Source organism: Musa acuminata, chromosome BXJ3-10, assembly GCF_036884655.1.
Source record: "Musa acuminata AAA Group cultivar baxijiao chromosome BXJ3-10, Cavendish_Baxijiao_AAA, whole genome shotgun sequence".
NCBI lineage: Eukaryota > Viridiplantae > Streptophyta > Magnoliopsida > Zingiberales > Musaceae > Musa > Musa acuminata.
The window spans coordinates 27,586,704-27,610,000 of NC_088358.1; the positions used below are offsets into that span (position 1 = coordinate 27,586,704).

The window sequence follows — 23,297 nt, forward strand, 5'->3', positions numbered from 1 at the left end:
GTACCTTTGTACCTCCTTTTTTTCTTCTGGCACTTAAGGGGGACAGCTGCTGTTAGTCGAGGTCTCTTCTCCCTTAATCAAGCCCTGTTTAGAGGCCACAAATGGTCCACATTAGCTGAGGAGACGGGGAAGTAAACAAGATCCGTAAACCAAGCATAATACCTGACTGTAACCACGCACCAACAAGACTGGTGACTCCGTATCTGTGATTTGGTAGCTGGTCGATCACATGCATACTACATGAAGCTTCATAAATTTGGATTGGCCTCCGTCAGGAGGCTGCAGAGCCGGCATGGTGTGTACCAACGTGCAGCAGGAACTTGAATGCGAGGCCACGGGCCTCATAAATTGAGCTCAACGCAACAGTACTAACCTGCATCACCCAGACCACAGCCATATCAAATGTATCAAACTTCGAAGGAAGGATCGACCTTTGAATGGCTGGATTCCAGGCTACATGCTGAGACAGATACATCCCTTCTCATTCATTTGTTCAATAGTCTCGGTATCAGTTGAGACAATTGAAATAATTAATTACTCAGCTCTAGAACTGGGAACAAAAAACCTTTAAGCACCAAACTTTGAAGTATGGAACTCAAATTAAGCACCTTCATTTGAAAAGCCAAATATGAGAAGATAATTATCAAGTAGACTGAAGACCCTGCAAGTGGATATTTATCATCCTATTTAAGAGCAAACTTATATAATTTGAGTTTTTGTACACCAAAAGAATTAAAGAAGCTTTTGACGGTAGAAACATATGTTTTCCACTCTAAATTGTAAGTTCAATAACTTGGAACTAAAATATAGACATGCATGAAGAGGAAGATTGTAAACAAGGAAGAAAAAAATATCAGCCTTAATATTACAAATTTCAGCGATCACCCATTTATTATGCAATTCTGAACACCCATTAAAGTTCACTTGCAAAATCAAGCAGGTAGTGGCTCCTCCAGAACTGCAATTTCAAAAAGCATATATACAGTCAGTAAGGTAATGAAACAGCTTCAAGAATCATGATTTCTTTATATATGTAGGGGCTTAAGGCTAAACAGGCAAGAGAGAAACCTTTTGTTTTCCTTTGAGTTCCAGTTGAGATGTCTTCAGCAGCACCATCACTCAGAACTGGTGCACCAGATGGTACATCAGGAAGATTGAGAAGTTCATCCTCTTCCCTCTGAGCTTGAGACTCTGCTTCTGGCTGTACCTCAGGAGTCCTTTTAGTTTCTTGTGCAGATGACACTGATTGGGCAGGAACTGTTGGCATGGATTGAAGGGTAATCTGCCAGTACGCTTATAATCAGCAGCATACTTGCAAATAACATTTAAGAAAAGTGGGGATAGGTTTGTTACATTTCCAGAAGAGACACAATCTCAACGACATTACTACAACTTGATTAAAAGTTGGTCACTGATTTCATTAAAAAGAAATTTAACTACAATTTAGTGCCGACTCTACCATTGTGTCAAAAAGTCAATTTGTTATCTTGCTTGTTTATCAAAGTTAAGCTACCACTTTTGGTCCCTCAAGCAGAAAATGAAGGGGAATTGTCATGTTCGATACCTGTTCTACTAAATGAACTCTGACTTGAATAATTGAACAGAATAAACTAAAAATACAAGTATTTCATTACGAGCAAGCTTAAAACAACTTATTGAAGAAATTAAAAAAACTTGCCTCAGTTTCCAAATTCTCAAATTCTGCCAAAACTTCTTCCTCGTCTTCAGCAGATAGGCGATCTCCCAAGATTGCATTCATTTCCTTGAACAAGGGCAAAGAAGCAATCAATAACTTTAAAAGGAGAGTTAGCAATAAAAATCAATTTTAGATTGACAGAATGGGATGTTTGACAAAGAGATCAGTCTAGCCTACTTATCTACTAACAGATGACAGTTCCCGAAGTTACAAAAAGGAAACATAAAAGAATTTTACAAATTATCACAAAGAAGATAACATAGTCCCATAATAGGAGAAGTTTAAATTTCAGCAGGTGAACAAAATTGGCATGATCAAGGCAAAAAAAGTTTTGTTTAAGCTCATTTCTGCTTGAAGAATTTTACAATTTTTCAATTTATGATGGGTCAAGATTATATTCAACTTCAGTAAATGTTTAAACTAAATTTTGTATTCCACCCTTGCTATTCTAGGCCCAATCTTTCGCAATTCTATAACTAAATCTTGAGGATGGCCACAGTAATTTAGGACTTGAACAATCTTACTAGCGGTGCTGTAATGTGGAGTTATTTTTTTTTATCAAGAGTGACAGAGGTGGTTTAACAGCCTTGTCAGAACATCAACAGGTGACCTTCCAGAAAGATTCACCACATGGATATCCATCCAGGCCTGCCATGAACTGAGAGATTCCTGCTGAAGAAATTAACAGCAAGTTTTTTATGCATGAGGAGCTTCTGTGGAAGATCTAAAAGAGAAACTTATGAATCACAGACCTAACAGCTGTCTTAAGTCGAAATTGATCATAACCCCTAGTATAAAAATCTGATAATCAACCTGTCAAAGCTGCTAAATGCAGAGACAAAAGACTGAACCAAACTACTAAATGAAATAACTAACTCAAATTGGAGGAAATAACATGGAAGAGATACAGAAATTTAATGAGATAACTAATCCAAGATACAGTTTTTTAGTATTAATTAGGAAGGTTTGAACTTCCACGAAGTAAAATCCAGAATTTCATACAAACCCATATAGAAAAGCTACTACAATTATTAACAAACAAGGTCCTAATAGCAAATTAGGACTTTCAAATTCCAAATCACTAATTTATTATTAAAATATCATTCCTAACCAGCAAGGAATTTGACCTTACAATAATCAGCAATATTTTGAAAAAATAAAATAATATGTAACATCTCTATAACCACTTCCCAACCCATCCATCTCCCTGATCACCAACTATCCCATATTTCCATCTTTTTACAGCACTGACTATTGCAATTAAGCTCATCAATTCCCTTGGCAGTTTTTGGTTCTAGCCTAACTATACCAAAGAAATTGGGTTTATGTTGAGCTTAAAGCACATGTAAGAGTGTTTCTGTCAGTCTCAAATAACTAATTGACATATGACATAAGTTTCACAACGCAACCTTGTATCTGGTTATTGTCAGCCATTAACCAGCCTGATTGCATTATTCTATCTTAAATGGAAGTTAAGTTGTAAATGGTTTGTTTGCAAGCAGCAATGATTGAACGAAACCAAAAAACAAAAAGAAAAGATCAACTGAAGTCTCACTTCTTGATAAGCCTTTGCCTCAGCAGAATCGTCCATCAGCTTTTGAACATCTTCCAGACTAATCTCATTTTGAATAGCTTTCATTGCATCACTTCCTGCCTTCAAGCTATCAAATACAGCTTTCTGCTTGCTCGCCAGTTCAATATCTGCCAACTAAAAGAAAAAGATCACTGTCAGTATCACACAACCTTTGGAGAAGATAGCTATACTAACATCTCTGTTAGAGTACTTAAAATGAAAGAATATTGCAAGCAGAATAAGATGTACCACACTACTACTTTACATACCTGTTGTTCGACGTTTATAAGCCAAGCATCAACTTTTTTCAATAGCTCTTCTTGTGTTTTCTTCTTCTTAAGCGCAATCAATGCCCGATCTTTCCTCTTCTCCCGAATCAGATCCCTTGCAGCTTGCTTTTCAGCTTCAATCACGGCCTCAAGCTAAAAAATAACAGAAAAGGCAGAAATGAAGCTCATAATCCATGAAACAATTAGACCCTTTTTCTTCAGATAAGCAAAAAAAGGGACTTTCATTCGGTACTTACCTTCATGCTCACTGAAGATTAACACAAATTTAAATACAAAGACCTGATCAAAAGTTCACTGAATACAAAGCATTGTATGGAGCTCTAGAGTAGTTTCAACCACGAACTCAAATACTAGTTGTCACAATGTGTTCTAATCGGTATTCATCAGTCAAACCAAGGACCAGTATCGGATCCGTATACTGCCTGATGTACCAAAATATCATACCAGTCCGGTGGATGACATTTACTGTCAGTAACAGACGGAGAGACTATGCCAACCAGTATTTTACTGGTTTGACCAAGGACTAGTATGATGATACCGAGCATATGGGTCAGTACAGCAGACCAATATGATTGATAGAAACCAGTATCATCCTGAGATTTTAATCCTTAGTTTCAACCATAGCAGTAGGTTCACCCATGAAGAAACAATCCACATTTTTGCTCAAGCAAGAGAAGTATGTAATTTAACCAAGAATCATAGAACAATCCACAATATCAATGCCTATATTTTGGGTTATGTTCTTGTTTCCGGTAATAGAACACAGTTGTTGGTTCTCCAATTTGCAGTTGTCATCTGTTCTCCCATGTCTCTTATTATATAGCCTGAATGCCTATTTTTGTATCCTTTTTCTTACCGGTCCCAAAAGAAACCAGACGAGAAAATGAATTAGCTCCTACAATGAACATGCAAAATCTACATAGTTCATCAGAAAAGACTCAAGCAAGGACGCGATAGAATCATCAACCAGACTCGCACGAAGCGAGGATGCCGACGACGATCGACGTTCTCTTCCTCGGTTGGATCAGGAAACTCGTACCAAAAAAAGGGGGAAAATGACAGGAAAAAACCGCAGCTTCGGGGGCTAGGAGGGAGCCAACCTGCTCCTGGTACTGGGCGAGCTTGCGGCGCTGGGTCTTAAGGGAGAGGATGGCGCGATCCACCTCCGTGATCTTGGGCTTCTTCACGAATATGTTCCCCATCGACCTCCTCGTGCCACCGCTCGCCTCCCGATCGAGGGAAGGAAGGCGCCGGCCGAGATGCGACGTTACCTCTCGTCGAGAAAGGGGGCGCAGAGGACGCAGGGAAATAGGAGAGCCAGGCGGGGTTAGGGTTGGGACGATCGGGGAGAAGGGTCGGCTTTGGGTCTCCGGTCGAAGGTGATCTGTCTGTGTGTTTGCGGCCCGAGCGTTTAACCAAACCGAGCCGAAGTTTTCGGTGGCGTGGGTTGGCGCCGCAGACCTGGCCAGAGGCGCCGGGAGGGTGGCCTATGTGGTCTTGGTTCGGACTCTAGTTTGTTGAACCACAGTAGGCCCCGACCGGGGTGGGGCCGGGTAGAGCGGCGAGCGCTTCCCGTCCCGTTCTATTCCCCATCCCACCAAATTCCACAACGCGGGGGCGGGAATTCCCGTCGCGGTGGAAATTATGTGGTTATCCCTGTTCTTCTAATTAAGTCATTTTTTATTTTTAAAAATAAAATTAATTAATAATATCAAATATATAATAAAATTTTCATGTCATAACAATATTCAAATGCAAATATATCGAAATATAAAAATATGTTAAATAAAACCACAATCAAATAAATCTAAATACATCCAAATAAATCTAAAAATTAATAATTTTCTATATTAGTCCTAGTTTTTCTAATTTTTGTTCATATATTTGCGTAACATGAATCCTGCATAAATAAAAAATATATAAAGTGCCTATTATAAAAACTTAAAAAGAACTATTGATAAAAAGAGACAAATGTCAATTAGGATTTTGAACTTTTAATAATTTTTTTTATTATTTTATTATTTTTATATATTTTTTAATCTATTAAATTTAATATATTATTAGTTTAGTTATTAATTAAAAATGTTAGAGTTAATGTATTTTTATGTTTATATTTTTTTTATTAATTAATATATATAATATAATAATATAATAATATAATTGGAGCGAGGAGTACTCTATCCTTCTCTACTCTATAACCATGCTCATAATAAAAAATATCTTATATCTTCATTTATTCCTTCATAGTCAACAATAATAGATGGTCCCATAGAACATTGTACTTACAAGCATAGTTGACATCTTTATTCAGAAAGACTCAACTCACTATAGTTTCTAAATATCAAATAAGTAGTTAAGAAATTATAATTTGGAGAGGTACATTAATATTTAAAATAAGAAAGAAATTAGAAAATTATATTATTGATAGAAAGATCAATAAAATATATATTTATTTAGGTTAATAATAACTAACCTTGTATATTTGAGATATTTGTATCAATTGTGTTGACTTCAAATGAGTCGAGTGATATTGTCATACAATAAAAATTCTTAAGTATATCGCGGATTACTATTTACTCTTAATAAATTTGACACTTTGCTAAGTTCTTGAAATTATTTATCAACTCAAGCAATCTTTATACTCCTTAAATTATTTTACAATATCTCATAATAATTATTTAGTGCTCTCGATATCGAATCTATTTATGATAGACTCGATGAAGAACCATAATTAGATTCAAATAATTCTTCATGTTAGATAATCAAATTTTATGTTAACAATTATAAAATGTGAAATTCTTTTTATTCAATAAATTAACTATAAAATTTTAATGATCATGTTGATGGGAGGAATACATCTATGTCATTTTGTCAAAGCAGGCGATTTGTTTGGAATTTGATGTAATTCGTTTGTATTATGGTGATTACAGCTTGTGACAAATGGAAAGATTCTGAAAAATAAATTCTGATGATGAGATTCGGATGTGCATGTGTTAGATCTCTTATGAAACTTAATTAGAATTGTCTTATTTAAATAGTGACTTTAACATTTAGTAAATAAATTTGTGTCCATGTAACTTGGATGATCATATTGTAAAATATACAAATAATATCTCAAGTTATTCCTTCTCTGCAGTTGCTAAAATTCAATTGCATTTGATTGCGTCATACATATATTAGAGATCCATGACAAAGTATGATGTCGTAATTACATATTAATTGCGTCATACAAAAAGGAGAAACATCGTTTATGAGTTCTTATATTTGCTTTCATATCAAATGCTTTAAGTACGTTAAATTATATGCGACATTGACACATAAACACACAGTTTTTATTTATTTTAAGAAAAGATAAAGTACAAAGTGACAAGTAAACATGTAAACACCATGTCAGTTTTTATTTATATTTATTAGGAACGCCATAGGCGGACATTCTTCGTGTCATGCATTAAGCTTCGGTGACGGCGACGTCTCGTGATCATGCGATGGCACTGAGATGGAGGTCGTCGTAGTAAACGACGTAGACGTCGTAGGCGACGACGAGCTTCGCGACTGAGGCCGTCACCGTCTCGGTCACCAGCTTCCCCCATGCGTACTGGAACACCCCCGTCCCTCCCACGATGGCCCGCTCCGAGTGCCCGGACGCGTCCAGTCTCCCGATCACCGTGAGAGTGCTGTTGACGAACTTCCCCGCCGTGAACACCAGCACCAGCGGTACCAGCATCACCTCCTCCCGCATTGATACGTGGAAGCCCGCGCCCTGCACCCTTCCGAGGAAGGTGGAGCTTTCGTCGGGGCCGACCCTCAGCACGGTGTCGTAGATCTCGATGTTCCCGAAGGTGTAGGGGAGGCTCATGTTCACCACGGTGACGGTGGTGTTGTCGGGACCGATAAAGGTCTCGTGGAAGTAGACGCGGAAGTGGATTCTCTTCTGGGTGCCGAGTTCGAACTCGGAGGTGACCGGGAAGGCCGTGGCAGCAGCCAGGAGGAGGAAGAAGACGAGGAGGAAGTAGAGATGAGTGGAGCTGTGTGGGGATGAAGCCATGGCTAGGATGACACAAGGATCGAAGTGAGGTGGGTACAACGCTGGATCAGGAACATGTGTTTATAGAGTAATGTCTGCGCCATGCGTCGTTGACAAATACCAACTTTCATAAACATGTAAACACCATGCCACACGGAGATGGAAGATGGAAGTAATATAGATAATCTTGAGCAATGGAGATGGATAACTGAGAGATCGATGATAGTTGCAAGCAGTGGCCAATGAGGATAGTGTTGCGTCTTCTGCAAGTGTCAACTGGCCACGTGTAACTCATGAATTTGTCTTTTTCTTAACGAACCACATCGATCGATGATAGTTGCAAACGTTGACAAAATGCATGTCAACGTTTCCATGTGAATGACACCCACATAATCCTTCACCTATCAAAGGTGTGATCGGTTGACAAAGTTCATCATTATTATGTAAGGTACATTTATATTAGAGGATCGTCAAATGCCAGTGCATGTCATGGTGCTTTTCAATGTGCATAATTGACCCAAACTGTGTGGAATCTCTCCCTCTTACTTGTCCCTTCACACAATGCATTTCTTTATCAACATATGTTTGCTTCACCTGAGTCAACTGTTCATGTGATCCACGTTAAAGCCTCCGTCGGTTCAGCAAAATCGGCTAATTGTCGTTACTTAATGTTGAAAATTGATAACAAGTCTTTGTAAGACTATCAATTAAGAATTTTGCACATTTAGTCTCAAGTTGATTAGAGATTTAAAGAGTCAATAGCTAATGAAGAATCAAATATCTTGAAAGGAAAAGAACCGGTCCTACTTAACAATTTATTAACATTAAAAGAGCTCAAGATTAATGTTTTTTTTATTGAGGTAAATAATTTGTGAAAAATAAGAGTATTATTTTGGACAAAATAAATAGTAAAAAAGAGGATCAAATTGATTAACGAAACGTGGCATGTCCACGAATCTTAAAGCGGCAGATTGCATCAGTAAGTAATGTAAATTTTAGATAAAAATAAATACTAAAAAAGATGATCAAATGGATTATGGACACGTGGTATATCTACCAATCCTAAAGCACCAGATTGCATCAGTAACTAACGACCACCAAAGCGGTCTCCACGGTGAGAAGGGGGAAATGACGAAGTGAAGAATCGCAGAGGCGGCTCTCCTCTTTGTCCTCCTCGGTGGCGACGAGCGCGATTTGGTGATCAAGGTCCGATCTCTTACGATCCCTTCTCGTCCATTTTTCCCTATCTTGGTTAGAGTTTTAATTTGATGGAGTGCTTGACGCCGTCTTGTAGTTTTGATGTCAATTTCTTGGTGCGATCTACTGTTCGATCAGAATCTTTGATGGGTCCTAGCCGATGATCATGCAACCTAGTTGCTCTATGATCAACGAAAACGAAACCTAATATTTTAGTATCTTTTTCCTCTCAGTTTAGATTCACTTCTTCCCCTTGATCATGCAAGTAGTCGAAGCTTTACTGCAGGAATTGTTCGAGTTTTTTTCACGTATTTGAGCTTTTTGTGTCGTAACCTACTACGTTTTCTTGATTTTAGACTGAACTAGGCTTTGCACTTGGTTGCTATATATGCATTCAAGATAATACTCTTGCCATCAAATCATTGAATTATGTGGGGATTAGTCATCGAACAGATTCCCTTTAAGTCGCATAGTCTTTTGTTCCTTTCCCCGGTTCTGTTGCTTGTTGCATATCTTAAGCACATTACTGCTTCCTATGTCTGCATCTCATGTATTTCACGTTATCCAAGCAAGAAATTTGTCAGATGTGCATGATGTTCAACCAATTGATCTAATAGACGCCAACTTTATCTACACATCAATTGAAAGAAAAGAACATCTTATCATTATTCCAGTTTCATAGCTAGAAAGTAGTGATGCATCTGAAACTGTAGCTGTATGTGAAAATTTCGGCAAGTCAGGTAAAAGAAGTATTAAGAAGGAAATGTATTGGTACCCCTTCCAATAAGGAGATAATAGTTAAACAAGTTGCTATCGATTAAACTTATGGGTCATATAATTTAGACCTTTTTAGGTCTCGTCTACATTGTTAGTTGTTATCAAGGAAGTAACTAGCAATTTATTGTGATTCATGAATTCCTTTGCATAGGATGGATTTAATAATGTTGCATGAGTAAGGCTTTCTGCATTATGGCATGGCTCATGTTGATAATATGCGGGCACATAAAAACTACTATAAGGGTCTACTTACAGAACCTTATAGGAAGATGTTTTGGATAATGGCTACATGCAATTAGTGGTGTTAAGGAAGGGACCTATTTTTGGGTTGATTACATTGTAACATTGCAGTGCCTTTATATTAGTAAGCTGCAATATAGAGATTAATAAGGGAACGTTGTGTACTCATCTGAACCAAATGATGTTGTATTTCTTCTTATTTGGAGGTTTCAAGTTTCTTGATTGAGTTTCGTTTTGTTGTAGTCTTTATCTAAATTTGACTCTTAAAACCTCGAGTAATTTAGTGAATGTTGTTGGATAATGCTTCAATCATAGTTGGTGTGTTGCCATCTATAATTAACTCCAGATGACTAGAAGACGGGAGGAACTAAAAGACAATCAAGTAAAATGTTGGTAAACAAAACTTAATAGGTACAAAGGCATTTTAGTTTTTAGGTTGTTCATTTAGTTGATGTCACATGGAATATCATGTCCACATCCACAAACTATGTTTGTTTGTAGAGGGTACCTGTGCCATTTATTAGATTCTACCCAAATATCATGTGACAATAACAATATAAAAGGTGGATTTTTTTAATATATAGCGTCCTCAGATTTGTCCAATGATGCAACTCAAATTCGATGATTTTTGGCGACTTGAAACTTCAAATACGTCTGCTTGAGTACCATGGGTGCCAGCAGCATTATCTAGGCCAGTTTCACATCAATTTTAAGAGTAGCTGGATGATGATAAATTAAACCATATCATCAAGACTCCTGCTTCTGTGTATTGTAGTTTTATTGATCCTGATCTTCCATTAGAATTGCATGCATGCGAATACATCAGAACGTCCTTTAATTGATGAATTCTTTACCTCTGTCTTGACGAGCAGTTTCACCAGGAATCAAACTAATGGTACTAACATCATGGAGTAGTTTCCACAGCATGGAGTAGTTTCACCAGGAATGCATGGCCTGAAGAATGTATGGGGATCAATGCGTGCAGTAGTTTCCACAGCATGTGAGCTCATGGTACTAACATCAAAAGGAGCCGCTGATGAGAATATTGTAGAGCAAAGACTGCTCAAGGAGCTGTGCAAACATGGCTTTTAATAAAATTGACTCGGATAGGGAGTTTTCTTGGGCTAAAAGATTATGACCTGTAGCAGTCCATGGATGAGCTTTTTGGTTGTGTATGATGAATAGATTTTTGCCTTGAGAGCAGAGCTTCAGGTTCTCGTTAGCCTGTAACTCCTTGCTTCTTTTATCACATGCTTAGTGATCCTCGATGCCTGCAAGATTACTGAAACTAATATTTGAGATTGGTAGCCCATTTTTTTCTCTCTCCAGTGGGTAGTTCATTTGGTACCCTATGGACTCGGTATCTTTCCTTGCTTATCCCGTAGCAGCAGCGGAAATTTTGGTAGGAGAAGCTTTAGATTGACTTTGTTTTCTCCAGTTTGTGGTACAAATATCATTATCTGATGTGGTGTCTCTTGAGATTGATGTGGCAGGTTCTAAATCTTACCAGGTATTAAAGGATTGTGGATGTTACTTTTTCTTCTTTTTAATTCCGTTGAAATCTTTTGGTAGGTTGTAACTCACAGACGGAGATTGAGCCGCAGCAAATTGACTTGAAGAGCATCATCATGGCAGCAACTGGGCTTGGACTGGTATGCTACTTAGCCCAATCCAATTGTTTGGTTACCGCAAAGCTCACCGGTTCACCAGAGATGCATACTATTTCACGAGGATAACCTTATTTAACTTTTGCTCCTATGCCGCACAACACTAACACGAACAGCTGAAAAAGAATATTTGGTAGTCTCAGTCATATCGTACAGATCGTGTTCTCCCCTTTTCTTACTTGGGAGGGCGAAGAAGCTGAGGCTAGCGCAGACGCTTAGGATCCTTTTTCTGAGTTTTTAAATAATATTTATTGAGTTTGTTTAGTCTAATTATTTATTGAGTCGATTTAGTTTAATTAAAATTAATTTAATATTTATTTATTATTAGAGTTCAAGTCCCGATGGACTCTGGGTAGAACTCTATAAATAGAGATATAATTATTTCTTTTCAGTAATCTATGAAAAATATTATTCTGTCTTTTGATAAACCCTAGGAGGTCCATCTCCTCGAAGCGATCAAGAAGGGTCGATCCTCTCGAAGCGATCAAGGAGGGTCGATCCCCTCGAAGTGATCATTATCATCCCCTTTCTCTTCTTCTTCCTACGATAAGACTTTAGGGTCTTATCAATTGGTATCAGAGCGACGATAAGACTTTAGGGTCTTATCATTTGGTATCAAAACCTACGATAAGATTTTAGGGTCTTATCATTTGGTATCAGAGCCTACGATAAGACTTTAGGGTCTTATCATTTGGTATCAGAGCGACGATAAGATTTTAGGGTCTTATCATTTGGTATCAAAGCCTACGATAAGACTTTAGGGTCTTATCATTTGGTATCAGAGCCTACGATAAGACTTTAGGGTCTTATCAGTTGCCCTCATGGACGAGGATCTTGAGGGCGACGACGTTGATGTCGGTTGTGATCCGCCGCCCCTCCGTCACTAGCGCCCACCACGGCTTCTCGGCGAAGGCGAGCAACACCAGGACGGTGCACCACGTGACCAGCGTCGCTGGCACCGCCACCGGTAGCGCCGCCCCCATGGACAACATCCCGAACAACTCTCCGTACTGATTGTGTAAATATAAAGACAAAGTTTGATTGAAGTTTATTAACATGTTCCCTGTTTATACAAGTTGGGGGTAGGATTTTCCTCAGTTGCTGTTGCAGCAGAAGTGGATGTGTAGCAGAAGCAAAAGTAAGTCCTATATCTGAGTTTCCCACCTTAGTCAAGCCAGCTGAATAGCCTACTCACTTTTTTTTTTTAATTTTTATTATTGTTTTACCATTTTTTATATGAATGATAATATTTATATATGAAAAGATATTTTATCTCATTATTTTACTTAATATTTTAATATTTATATCGATATTGGACTAACGGGAGATGCCTTGCTTGGATATAATATATCCAAGGGGGGATGTATCTAACATTTCGATGTTTGTATTATGTTGGGACTTTTTCTTTCGATGAGATAGTGAGTTGAGTATTTTTTATCCGATCAAAAAGTTATTTGATATATTTATATTATTGGGATCAATATAGTATAGATGGGTCTAATTTCTCTTATAAAAGAGAATACCATGATTTAAACATTGGGACTGAAAAAAAATCTTATAAGATGCAAGTTCAAGCACTATCTTGGGTGGTCAGGTTGGGAACTCATTGGAAGCCCTATATTACCACCGATTATGTAAGGTTGAATTATTTAATTAGAAAATATTTATTTTGCATGTCATATCGATGCGAAACATCATTATTTTCAAACTAATTATCTCCTGTTTATATCGAATCCAGATTAATTATCCATTGAATTGTACCTAATTTATAAGGATTCGCTGAAGGTAAAATAAGCTTGAGATAATATATGAGTTCCACCCTTAAAAGAGATGATGATTGAGCAATTAGTTTATCCCTCTAACTATGGAGTAGGTTGGGAAGTCGATGAAGCTCGAAAGAGAGGATCCTGAGCAAGCAATCAACCAACCTCAGTGGTGCTTCTTCACTGAAAGGAGGAAGCAACGTAAGCAACATTTATGGATGAGAGCACAGTGGTGCTTCTTCACTGAAAGGAGGAAGCAACGTAAGCAACATTTATGGATGAGAGCATTTTTCATATTTTTAATGGTGGAGAATCCCCGTTGAATTGAGTTGAAAGTGTCATCTAGAAATAGTCAATAGATCATGGTCGCTAATATCAAGTTATCTCCGATAACATCAAAATCTCACTTCAATAATATCTTCCATTGTAAGAATCCAACCCACAACAATTAAATACAAGAAATGTGATAGGGAAAGAGATCAACTTCAAAATCTCTATGAGAACGATCGTTAGATTTAATATTATACTGGATAGTAATTGTAATACCCCAATTAGAAGTGATATGGTGATAATTGTCGATCAGGACTTCTTTTATATTCTCATAAAACTTTTCATTAACTCAAGCAAAGTTCTTCGTATCATGATGTATCACATGTTATGAATAGTATATATAAATAGGGGTCGATACATGAACCACCTTATATTGGGAGGTACATATTACATGACCCTATATTAGATAATACAGGATCTATACTAATTGGTATTGATTGAAATCCAATCATTACAAATTTGTGCTGACAATTATATTGGGAGGTTACAATTGCTTTATTTTAAATGATCAATTTGATTGTTTGTTAACTATAGAGAAGGGTTTTAAACCCTTTCTTCTCTCCTTTTTCTACCAATTTCACTCAATCTTTTCAACTCTTTCTCACTTATATCTTTTTCTCGTTGTCATGTTTTCACTCTCTTAAACTCATCATAATTATAATTCATGGATTAGAACAAATGTGAGAGGCTAATTTAGAAGGATTACAAGAAGAATATTTTGATCGAGAGGTATATATTATCATTCTAGATTTTTATTTATATATGAGATGATTAAGCCTATTATATGTCTATTTATACAATTTGATGGTGATGCATGTAGAGGAGCAATCTTTTACACTTGTCATCTAGATTCAGATCATGAAGCTCGATGATATACTAGTTAAATTTATACTATGCCATAATGGAGGGTGAGGAGGAGGATGCGACATGGTGACATTTACTGATGAGAGCTTCTTTCATATTCTTAATAGTGGAGAATCTCTCGTTGACTTGAGTTTAAAATGTCAACAATAAAGACTCCGCTAATATCAAGTTATCTCCAATAACATCAAAATCTCACTTCAATAATATGTAAAAATCCAACCCAAGACAATCGAATATAAGAAATGAGATTGGAAGGAGTTTGACTTCAAAATCTCTATGGAAATGATGTTAGATTTAATATTAAACTAGATAGTAATTGTAACACCCCAATTGGAAACAATATGGCAACAATCATTGGCAAGGGCTTCTTTCATATTCTTAAGGTGGAGAACCTCCTATTAAATCAAGTAAGATTCATTGTACCATGATATACCATATGAGACAAATGATACATATCATTCTGACAAGGGATTGGCATGCGAACAGTCATATATCGGGTGGTACACATTACATGATTCTATATCGGATGATACGAGATCTATACCGATCGATAACGATTGAAATTTAATTATTACTGACTTGTACCAATCGGTAACAATTGAATTTTGATCGTTATCGATCAAGAGCTAAGATTGTCTTATTTTAAATGATCAATTTGACTATTTAAACTATAAAAAATATTTGTATATCCTTTCCTCTCCCCACTCTTTCAACCCATTTCACTCAATCTTTTTAACTTTTTCAAACTCTTCTCACTCACATCTTTTATCTCATTCTTATATTTTTACTTTCTTAAACTCAACAAAGCTATAATTATATATTAAATCAAATATAAGATGTTAATTTGAGAGAATTAAAAAGAATAACACTTTAATTAAGATATATATATATATATATATTTCTTTTTAAATTTTATATTTATATATAAGATAATTAAGCTTATTCTATGTGGTCATGTCTATACAATTTATACAATTTTACACTTGTCACCCAATATTTAGATCATGAAACTCGACGAAATACTAGTTAAGTTTATACACGGGAGGGAAGGGAAAAACAATTGATGATTTTGAATAGATGTGATAGAGTATACATGACATAGATATAGATCAAACCTCGTTATATTCACAACCATTGTATTGTGAAGAATCTTAAGACTAATAGTAGTATGATGATAGTTGATTATTCTTTTCCAAGTAGTAGTATGATGATCAATCTTATGATATAGAGCAACAGATCAGTGACGACGAAAGTAAAAGTTTAAACATTCATAATGCTCCATACTAATATATGTTATAATTGTCCTTGCCTCAGGAGCCATCTCTGATACGTGGTTCATGACGATCAACTTATAACCATCACAACATTGATGTACCATTAACATACGATGTATGTAACACCCTACTTCTACTTTACATGTATAACTAAAATATGATGTCATATTTTAAATTTTTATTACTGCTATCAATAGGAGAGTAGTGAAAGTAGATAATCTTAAAATTAAAACATGCTAACTTACTTAACAAAATGATAGGATTTCTCCTGTATATAGTATTTTGGACATTTATACATAATTATAGCCTCTAACTAAGAGAAAAACATAAATATAACATGTCCAAAATTTATACATACAAAACACCTACAGAACATCATGCATATCTAAGCTGGTATAGGCTTGCATATGCTCACTGCTCTACCCAATCACTTGGGTGGGGTATTAGTAATGAGTACACTCAATAACTATAAGCTCTTATAGCTTTATTTAGGTAGCATATATCATATCATATATGTAATAATTTAAAATTATTGGCGTAAGACATTTAATGGAAAACTCCCTTATCATATAACTTCTTTAGTAAACATAATCCCACAACATAGCATATATAAAATAAAGAGTTAAAGTTCTACTTCAAAATAATTCAAAATGCTTATATGCAAATATAGGAAGTATAATAAATTCATTGACTTCTATGTCCTGCATCATAATATATATTTGCATTCCCATATCATATGTTATTATAATATATACGTTCACTCTCACACTACACATCATAATATTTACATACACTCCCACATTGTACATCATAGCATATACGTGCATTACATATCATAATATATTCGTGTACTCACATATCATTCGTCATAGAAAATATATACACTCTCATACCATATGTCATCATATATGTATACGTATATGATATTTGTATCATAATTCATATAATTTTAGACTTACGAAATATATACATTCATATTTAACTAATGCTTTGCTCATGGCAATCCTATCATTCGAAATATAATTTTTAAATTGCATTATACATATGATAAGACATATGACCATTATTTTATAGTAAATTAAACTTATACTTAATTAAACTTAAAAATAAAGATACTAATAAAAAATCAAGTTCTTTAATAGTCGAATGTATTAGGGAGTGATACTCCTTGGAGCAAAAGGTCATGAGATGTTTTAATTAATAATCATACTTCTTGAATTATTGATTTATAATAATTTATAATAATAATTCATAAAAAATTTTGATAAAAATCTCTTATAAAATAAATTATACTCATCCTAATAATATATGAAGTTATTCCTTCTCCATAGTAGCTAAAATTCAAAATTGCATTTAGTGTCGAAAGATTAGAGATCCATGGCAAAGTATGATGTCGTAATTACATATTAATTGCGTCATACAAAAAGGTGAAACATCGTTTGTGCGTTCTTATATTCGCTTCCATGTAAAATGCTTTAATTACATTAAATTATATGTGACATTGACACATAAACACAGTTTTTATTTATTTTAAGAAAAAGATAAAGTACAAAGTGACAAGTAATTATATGCGACATTGGCACATAAACACACAGCAGAGAGAGAGAGAGAGAGAGGATATATATATATATATATATATATATATATATATATATTAGTAACGCCGTAGGCGGAGATTCTTCGTGTCATGTATTAAGCTTCGGTGACATCTCGTAATCATGCGATGGCTCTGTGATGGAGGTCGTTGTAGTAGACGACGTAGACGTCGTAGGCGACGACGAGCTTCGCGACAGAGGACGTCACCGTCTCGGTCACCAGCTTCCCCCATGCGTACTGGAACACCCCCGTCCCTCCCACGATGGCCCGCTCCGAGTTCCCGGACGCGTCCAGTCTCCCGATCACCGTGAGAGTGCTGTTGACGAACTTCCCCGCCGTGAACACCAGCACCAGCGGTACCAGCATCACCTCCTCCCGCATTGATACGTGGAAGCCCGCGCCCTGCACCCTTCCGAGGAAGGTGGAGCTTTCGTCGGGGCCGACCCTCAGCACCGTGTCGTAGATCTCGATGTTCCCGAAGGTGTAGGGGAGGCTCATGTTCACCACGGTGACGGTGGTGTTGTCGGGACCGATAAAGGTCTCGTGGAAGTAGACGCGGAAGTGGATTCTCTTCTGGATGCCGAGTTCGAACTCGGAGGTGACCGGGAAGGCCGTGGCAGCAGCCAGGAGGAGGAAGAAGACGAGGAGGTGGTGGAAAAGAGAGGAGCTGTGTGGGGACGACGCCATGACTAGGGTGGTGGATGGACAAGGAACGTGAAGTGAGAAGTGAGATGAGCACAACAATAAGAGGGAAAGTGTCTTTATAGAGCATTGGCTTATGGCTCTGTCATCATCATACATATCATATTTATCACAGGTAAGTATGATGTACACATCATCATATTAATATTTAAGAGATTAAAATTAAATAATATTTTGAATCCTTAATATTCGATAAATAAGTCTTTTAGATGTAAGAATATCTCAAATAAATTTTTGAATAATCAACCTTTGATAAGTGGATCATCATTATATTTATACACGGAAATGAATCATTTACAATTAATTAGACTTTGACATGTTAAACTCAATCAATTCATGAACTATTATTGAAAATATTTATGGGTATAAGATTAGAAAAATAAGCTTATATGACTAAGGATTGAAAGAATCAGATAACTCTTTGGATTGAATTAATATCTTACTTGATATATATATTAACTCTGATCAATTTGATTCAAACTCATCAATAGTCATACAACTATGACATGAACAAGCTCTAAATTGAAGATTTATCGGGCAAGCTTATTGAACTCATCCAAGAGTCTTATGGGTGCTATTCAAAACAAAATTGGACAATCGTATCCTCATTGAACTTGGAAGAAATCGACTCGAGCCACGTTAATTTAGATATTGAGGTTGGATTCCCCTAGTTGGACATCTTAGTCGAACCTCAAAGTCAAAAGTCATTCCATCTTCCAACTAGAGCAACAAGAATTCGGATAAAAATAATGAACCAAATCGAGTCAAGTTCGCCGGATCTAAGTTCGACCGAATGGTGTATTTGGAGTCCATCCTTCCAATGCGGGGGGAAGAAGATGGCATAAAATGCAATAAGCGATGCATAATAACACCGGTGGACGCCCGGTGATTACAGCATACGGGCTCTCGATCGGTAGGTGCCTCGCTCTCCGCCTTCAGCAAGCAACGTAGACGTACAGCGACGGCTCTCGATCGGTAGGTGCCTCGAATGCAAGTGTCGCTGGGGAGATGGGTGATGGAGGTCCAAAAGATGAGGCCATTGACATGATCGATGTCGACAGTAATCTTCTCATCTTACGACAATATCTTCCACCTCACGGTCTCATACGTTGCATGGTGGGTGAACGAGGAGGAAGCCATCGATCGGGCGTTGGTTTCCTCCGTACACTTATCTTTTCTCCATGCTGTAGCTGTCGGTGATCACATTTGTTGCATGTGATACACGTTTTCTTTCTTTTTTTTTTCCACCTTTGTCGTGTACTCTAATTCTGAAAGAACCATCACTTTCTGATCACTGTGCATGACTGTGATTCTTGCACAGTCATTGATCTATTTCTTCTAATAATTGACTATGATTCTTGCACAAGAGAACTCGTAAAGCATGAAAATTTGATATTATTAATTAATTTTAATAATAATTTTATTTTTAAAGTAAGCAAATAAATTAAAAGAAAATGGAGAATTGCATATTCTCCACTCTGTTGATACCCCTATTTACTTGAGAGGAGACCAATGTAGTTTCTACAATCAAGTCAAACTAGAGTCTAAATCAAAACTATATAGACCTCCTTTCCATCCCTCTAGCTAGGCCTCATTCGGTGCCAACCGACACCATTGAAACTTTAGCTCAGTTTGCTTAAATGTTCAGCTAGTAAACATACAAACATATCACTTTCCATCAATATAAAAGTACATATATATATTACAATAATATGTGATATGATAGTACACATATGTTATGATATAAGGCGTAGAAGATCATACATTTTTTAGGCTTCCTACATGTGCACATAAGTATTTGAATTATTTCGATATAAAATTTTACCATCTTATTGTATATATAATGTGTTGTAGGATTATTTATACATGCTAAAGAATTTATAGGATGATGTGTCTATCATTAAATACTTTATGTTAAGGATTTTGAAATATTATATAAATGAAATGATGTGCTCACATAAATAAAACAATAAAGACTTATATTTACTGAGTGATTAATCACCGTAGATCATATTTTACAGATAAAAATATTATATCCCACCCAAGTGATTGTATAGGGAAGTAAGCACATGTAAGCCCATGCTAGCATAGATATGAACGATGACTTTTCAACATTTTATATATATAAATTTTGGACATATTATATTTATGTTTTTATTTGGTTAAATGATATAATCATGTATTTAAAACATTATGGATAGGGGAAACCCTATTATTTTGTTTAGTAAGTTAGCATGTTTTAATTTTAGGATTGTCAACTTTCCATTGTAGTCATATTGATATCAGTAATTAAAATTTAAAATGTAACATCCTATATTAATTATACATGTAAGATATGGAAGAAACTAGAAGTAGAGTATTAGATATTCAATGTTCTTGATATCGAATCCATCTATGATAGACTCGGTGAAAGGCTACAGTTACATCCAAGTCATCCTTTAAAGAATCAAAATATATATTAACAATTATGAAATGTGAAAGATTTTTTAACTAATAAATTAACTAGAAAAATTGAATGAACGAATGAATGCCATGTTTATGGGAGGAATAGGTACATGTCATTTTGTCAAGGCACGTGATTTATTTGGAATTTGATGTAACTTATTCGCATTATGTTGATTATAGTTTGTGACAAATGTAAAGATTCCATATCAAAAAATAAATTCCGATGTGCATGTGTTAGATCCCTTATGAAACTTAATTATTTATAGAGTGACTTTAACATATAGTAAATAAATTTGCATCTATGTAACTTGGATGATCATATTGTGAAAGATACAAATAATATCTCAAGTTATTCCTTCTCCGTAGTAGCTAAAATTCAACTACATTTGGTGTCGAAAGATTAGAGATCCATGACAAAGTATGATGTTGTAATTACATATTAATTGCGTGATAGAAAAAGGTGAAACATCGTTTGTGTGTTCTCATATTGCTTCCTTGTCCGATAATTTAATCGCATTAAATTATAAGCGACATTGATAGGTTGATGTTCACAAAAACACACAACACTAACATTATGACCCATCGACCATTTTGTACCCACTTGATTCAGTTTTTAGAATTATATTTGTCTGTTTCCAAAAAAAAATATTTCTTTATGTAGTACGAAGTATTTTTTTGAATTATAGTATATTATAGTGAAAATTTTGACAGATAAGCTCACTCTACAGGAGATGAGATTTTTACCTCATAACTCTCATCGCTTAATTCTTTCCAAGTAATTAGATCCTTTTCATCAAAGCATTCATAATCTTATATATATATATAAATAATATAATATAATATTGAATTGGGCTGTACAATATTATTTTAGTTGATCTTATTAACCACTTTACAGTGTGGTCCGATGCATAATACTGCTACTAATCCTAAATAGGAAAAGAATAGATTTACTATAGTCATATATACCTACAGCTATGAAAAATAATAACATGTCACCGTACTGTGCTGCAAAATATCGACGTTTGTAAAAGCTTTTCTTTCTCAATAATAAGAAGCTTTTCTTTATTTTAAGATAAAGATGGAAGTACAAAGTGACACGTAGAATCGCATTTATTTCAGCCTTTTGTTTTGTCCTTATTCCAACCGCTGCCTTCATGGAGTGACACCATAGCCGGAGTTCTTTTTGTCGTGTATTAAGCGTCGGTGACGGCAAGGTCTCGCAATCATGGGCTGGCACTGCGACCGACGTCGGTGTAGTAGATGACGTAGACGTCGAAGGCGGCGACGAGGCCCTCGACGGAGGACGTCACCAGCTCGCTCGCCAGCTTTCCCCATGCGTACTGGAACACCCCCGTTCCACCCACGATGGCCCGCTCCGCCTTCCCGGACGCGTCCAATCTACCGATCGCCGTGAGTGTGCTGTCGGCGAACTCCCCCGCCGTGAACACCAGTACCAGCGGTATCAGAGACGCCTCCTCCTGCTGCGACATGTGGAAGCCCGCGCCCTGCGCCCTTCCGACGACCGTCGAGCTAGCGTCGGAGCCGACCCTCAACACGGCGTCGAAGATGTCGATGTCCCCGAAGGTGTAGGGGAGGCTCATGTTCACCACGGTGACGGTGGTGTTGTCGGGGCCGAGAAAGGTCTCGTGGAAGTAGACGCGGAAGTGGATTCTCTTCTGGATGCCGAGTTCGAACTCGGAGGTGACGGGGAAGGCCGTGGCAGAAGCGAAGAGGAGGAAGAAGACGAGGAGGTGGTGGATAGGAGGGGAGCTGTGTGGGGACGAAGCCATGACTAGGGTGGTGGATGGACAAGGAACGTGTTATACTTGGCAAAGATTGACAAGTGAGAGGAGCACAAGGCTGGAGGAGGGAGAGCGTATTTATAGAGCATTGGCTATGTCATCGTCGTGCATATATCATATCTATCATATTAGACGATATTTTAGACTCTCTTAAAAAGGTAAGTATGTAAGCATCATCATAATAATATTTTAGAGATTAGCATTAGAAAGGATTTCAAATCCTCAATTCAAAGTTGAGTCTTTTAGATGTAAGAATATCTCAAACAAAATTTTTGAATCATCAAACAATAAGTGAATTTTCATCATGTTTATAGATTAAAATGAATCATATACAATTAATGAGACTTAGCATGATAAATTTAAGTAATTCTTATTGAAAATATTTATGTATGTGAGATAAAAAAAGATGAGAGAAAAGTAATATATGACTAAAGATTGAAGGAGTCAGAGTACAGAAAATCGGTTTGACAAGTAACACCACGTTTAGCCTTCCTCTTGAACGCCGGTCTCGTTCCAAAATCGCCGGCCGGACCACTTCGCTCTCCGCCGACAACACGCAACGTCTAGTTTCGCTGGGATATGGGTGATGCGGGTCAAAGAAGATGAAGCCATCGACATGAACGATGTCGTCTGTATTCGTCTCTATCCTCGTCTTCTCATCTCAGGACAATATCTTCCACCTCACGGTATCATACGTTGCATGGTAGGTGAACAAGGAGGAAAGCCATCATCCATGGGGCTGCTTTTGGTAGGTTAATCCTCACACTAGCTTCTCTCGATGCTGTAGCTGATGCTGAGGCTTCCATCACATTTGTTCCGTGTGATGCACGTTTTCAAATCTCTCTACTGAAATCTTTCGTCTTAATCATTATAGATTAGGGGAGAATAGCTTCAATTTAAAACAACTTTTTCAATAATGAGGGCCTGTTTTGGTGCGATCGGTCGCTCGCCCTCGGCAGTAGATCCCTCTCCAACCATGCTCGCTCCTTCTCTCTTCTCCTTCATGCGGCCTTCTTCTTCACCGACGTTGCCTGCACCGACCCTAGGCTCGGGTTGT

At 36.7% G+C, this 23,297-nt stretch overlaps 4 protein-coding genes and 1 long non-coding RNA gene across 5 annotated transcripts; 1 reads left to right on the top strand and 4 right to left on the bottom strand.

The window, feature by feature from the left end:
- Positions 1 to 648: 648 nt before the first annotated feature.
- On the bottom strand, positions 649 to 4,994 carry LOC103968455 (vacuolar protein sorting-associated protein 20 homolog 2). The gene is made up of 6 exons (XM_009381685.3): positions 4,660 to 4,994; positions 3,539 to 3,691; positions 3,252 to 3,404; positions 1,679 to 1,762; positions 1,069 to 1,282; positions 649 to 958 (listed from the first exon to the last, which is right to left on the bottom strand). The coding sequence occupies exons 1-6, from the start codon at positions 4,759 to 4,761 to the stop codon at positions 933 to 935; spliced, it is 732 nt and encodes a 243-aa protein (XP_009379960.1). The 5' UTR covers positions 4,762 to 4,994; the 3' UTR covers positions 649 to 932.
- A 2,043-nt stretch (positions 4,995 to 7,037) lies between these two features.
- On the bottom strand, positions 7,038 to 7,604 carry LOC135651435 (dirigent protein 1-like). The gene has a single exon (XM_065171506.1). It carries the CDS (start codon positions 7,602 to 7,604, stop codon positions 7,038 to 7,040), a length of 567 nt encoding a protein of 188 aa, XP_065027578.1.
- A 1,070-nt stretch (positions 7,605 to 8,674) lies between these two features.
- Positions 8,675 to 10,947, top strand: LOC135650781 (uncharacterized). Its single transcript, XR_010501622.1, has 2 exons — positions 8,675 to 8,789; positions 10,670 to 10,947. It is a non-coding gene; the product is annotated as an uncharacterized LOC135650781 (long non-coding RNA).
- Positions 10,948 to 17,411: 6,464 nt separating this feature from the next.
- On the bottom strand, positions 17,412 to 17,978 carry LOC135651436 (pterocarpan synthase 1-like). Its single transcript, XM_065171507.1, has one exon. It carries the CDS (start codon positions 17,976 to 17,978, stop codon positions 17,412 to 17,414), a length of 567 nt encoding a protein of 188 aa, XP_065027579.1.
- Positions 17,979 to 21,459: 3,481 nt separating this feature from the next.
- On the bottom strand, positions 21,460 to 22,300 carry LOC135651942 (pterocarpan synthase 1-like). Its single transcript, XM_065172591.1, has one exon. The coding sequence runs from the start codon at positions 22,226 to 22,228 to the stop codon at positions 21,662 to 21,664; it is 567 nt and encodes a 188-aa protein (XP_065028663.1). The 5' UTR covers positions 22,229 to 22,300; the 3' UTR covers positions 21,460 to 21,661.
- Positions 22,301 to 23,297: the final 997 nt, after the last annotated feature.